Source organism: Propithecus coquereli, unplaced genomic scaffold (assembly GCF_000956105.1).
Source record: "Propithecus coquereli isolate 6110/MARCELLA unplaced genomic scaffold, Pcoq_1.0 Scaffold193, whole genome shotgun sequence".
NCBI classification, from domain to species: domain Eukaryota; kingdom Metazoa; phylum Chordata; class Mammalia; order Primates; family Indriidae; genus Propithecus; species Propithecus coquereli.
Window position 1 is genome coordinate 308,085 of NW_012144190.1, and position 2,812 is coordinate 310,896.

General features: G+C 43.7%; 1 protein-coding gene across 1 annotated transcript in view; it reads left to right on the forward strand.

Moving 5' to 3' along the window:
• Nucleotides 1–1,310: 1,310 nt before the first annotated feature.
• NLRP2 (NLR family, pyrin domain containing 2) overlaps nt 1,311–2,812 on the forward strand; it is a 33,993-nt gene continuing 32,491 nt past the window's right edge. Inside the window, exon 1 of the mRNA XM_012642992.1 lies at nt 1,311–1,596. Within this exon, the coding sequence (XP_012498446.1) occupies nt 1,317–1,596 (280 nt within the window). The 5' untranslated portion in view covers nt 1,311–1,316. The remainder of the gene's footprint in view (nt 1,597–2,812) is intronic.

A 2,812-nucleotide genomic window follows, 5' to 3' on the forward strand; every position in this document is an offset into this window, starting at 1 on the left:
TCCTGAGCTCAACTGATCCTCCTGCCTCAGCCTCCCAGAGGGCTAGGATTGCAGGCGTGAGCCACCACACCTAGCTGAGACGGTAGATGTTACATTTTTTACCACAAAAAAGATAACTGTGTCAGGTGATGTGTTAATTAGCTTGGTCATTTTACAATTGATAAATATATCAAAACATCACATTGTATAACATAAATATGTACCATTTTATTTGCCAATTATACCACAGTAGAGCTAGAAAAAATAAAATAAAAAAGCACATATTTAATGTACAGTAGTCCCTCTTTATCTGCAGTTTTACTTTCCATAGTTTCAGTTACCTGTGGTCAACCATGGTCCAAAAATACTAAATGGAAAAGTCCAGAAATAACTCATAAGTTGTAGATCATGTGCCATTCTGGGTAGCATGATGAAATCTAGAGCCTTCCCTCTCAGTCTCACCCAGGCTGTGAATCGTCCCTCTGTTCAGCGTGTCCATGATGTATGTGCTACCCGCCCGTCAGTCGCTTTGTAGCCATCTTGGACTGGTTATTGTTAATCTTACTGTAACTAATTTATAAATTAAACTTTACTTTGGGTATGTACATATGCATAGGAAAAAAACAGTATATATGAGGGTCCGTACTATCCATGGTCTCAGGCAACCACTGGGGGTCTTGAAATGTACCCCCCACGGATAAGGGGAGACGACTGTATACAACCTTATGAGTATGGAGATAAGTATACACCCATGAAACCATCACCACAATTTATGCCATGAACACATCCATCCCCTGTGTTCAGTGAGGAAGGTTTCAAATCCAGGTGTGCTGTCTCCTAGGTGAACAGTAAATCGAGAAGCCACACCACATAACTGTATAGTGAGTGTCAAGATATTTTCAACTGAAGATCCCACTCTAGTACCCAAGCTCCATAAACTTCCTAAGATTACTATATATCATGCTGTTATCAAGAGCTAACCTTAATAGGTCTCATTAGCTCATTTGTACACAAATTTACTGAAAGCTGCCAATCTGCTAGGAACATGAGATGCAGCAGTATAGACTAACCCTCTGCCCTCAGGGCCTTGCATGTTCTCAGAGTCCAAGACACAAAAGGCGAACCACATATGCCAAGCCAAGCAGTAGGAGAGTTCTGTGTGAATTTTATCTCTATTGGGGACTTTGTTCTTGAAGTAGCAAGGTAAGCAGTGAGGATATGTCTGCTTGTGGCACAGAGGTGACCGGTGTTTGAGACAGGAGTGCTGATTCACTGTCTCCATTTCTCCCCTTGATTCTGCCACCCAGCCGAAGCTCAGATCTCACACGTGGGACGAGATGGAGCCTTCCGGACAGCTGGACTTCGACCTGCAGGCTCTTCTGGAACAGCTCGATCAGGATGAATTGAGCAAGTTCAAGTCTTTAGTGAGGACACTTCGCCAGGAAAGGGAGCTGCCGCAGGTCATCCAGACGGAGGTAGACAAGGCTGATGGGAAGCAGCTGGCAGAAATCTTCTCCAACCACTACCCCAGCTACTGGGTGCAGTGGGCGGCCATCATGGTCTTTAACAAGATGAACCGGACGGATCTGTCTGAGAGAGTACGGAATGAACTCAGAGGTAAGCAGAAACCATTCCTTCCGAGGAAGGAGGAACAGTCTCCAGGATTTTAGAAATTCAGAAATGACATTGAGGCTTGGAGGAGCTTACCTGTCCTACACATAAATGCTAGATCTTCATAAAGGTTGCTGGTGTCTGTCCTTATTCCTGTGTTCTACCTGTTCTTACTCTTTTCAGGTATCATACGGTTGGCCTTCCATACCTGTGGGTTTCACGCCTGCAGATTCAACCAATCCCAGATCAAAAATAATTTGCGGGGGGGACAACAAAAAATATACTGTAGCAACTGCTTAACTACTTACGTAGCGTTTACATTATATGAGGCATTATAAGTAATCTAAAGATATAAAGTGTACAGGAGTGTGTGCCTCGGTTATATGCAAATACTATGGCATTTTATATGAGACGTGAGCATCTGCAGATTCTGGTATGTGGGGAGGTCCTGACACCAGCCCCCCAGGGAGTGTACCTCTACCTCTGCCCCAACCTGCTCACCAGATGTCCTCTCTTCTGTGCAAGATGATTTATCTGAAATGTGTTCGTGATCACAGTCTTTCATAGGACCTCCAAGATGTTAAATTATTATACACTCTGTTTTAATTCCCCTTTAGGCTTCCTTCTCCACACAGTATAAACATTCTTTTACACACACACTCACAAATGCAAACCTCTACCTTTCTTTAGGTTAACAGCACTAATGGTATTTTGGGCTGGCTGATTCTTGAGGAGCATTTTGTGCATTGTGGGATATTTAGCAGCATCCCTGGTGCCCAGGTACTGGTACTGGCCCAGAGCCAGTACCTGTATCCACAAGATGCTAGCAGAACCCTCCCCCCAGGCGTGACCACCAAAAATGTCTCTAGACACTGCCAAATGTCCCCTTGGGGGGAAATCTCCCAGGGTAGAGAACCATTGCTTTAGGCGAGTTGGCCGCTCTTAGGAATCTCTTTAGCTTTAAATGTACTGACATCCAGGATCTAACATTGAAGATACTGATATAATGATTGGTCCAGGCTTCTGCCTATGCATGGAATTCATAAATGCTTCCTGTGTAATGCTAATGTGCATCTAAGGTTGGGAAATATATTCTAGGGCTAGGTTTCCCAATATAGCAACCACTTGTGGCTATAGAACCCTTGAAATGTGACTGGCTTGAATTCAGATATGCCATAGGCTAAAATATGCACTAGCCTTTAACTCTATTGCTTCATTTACT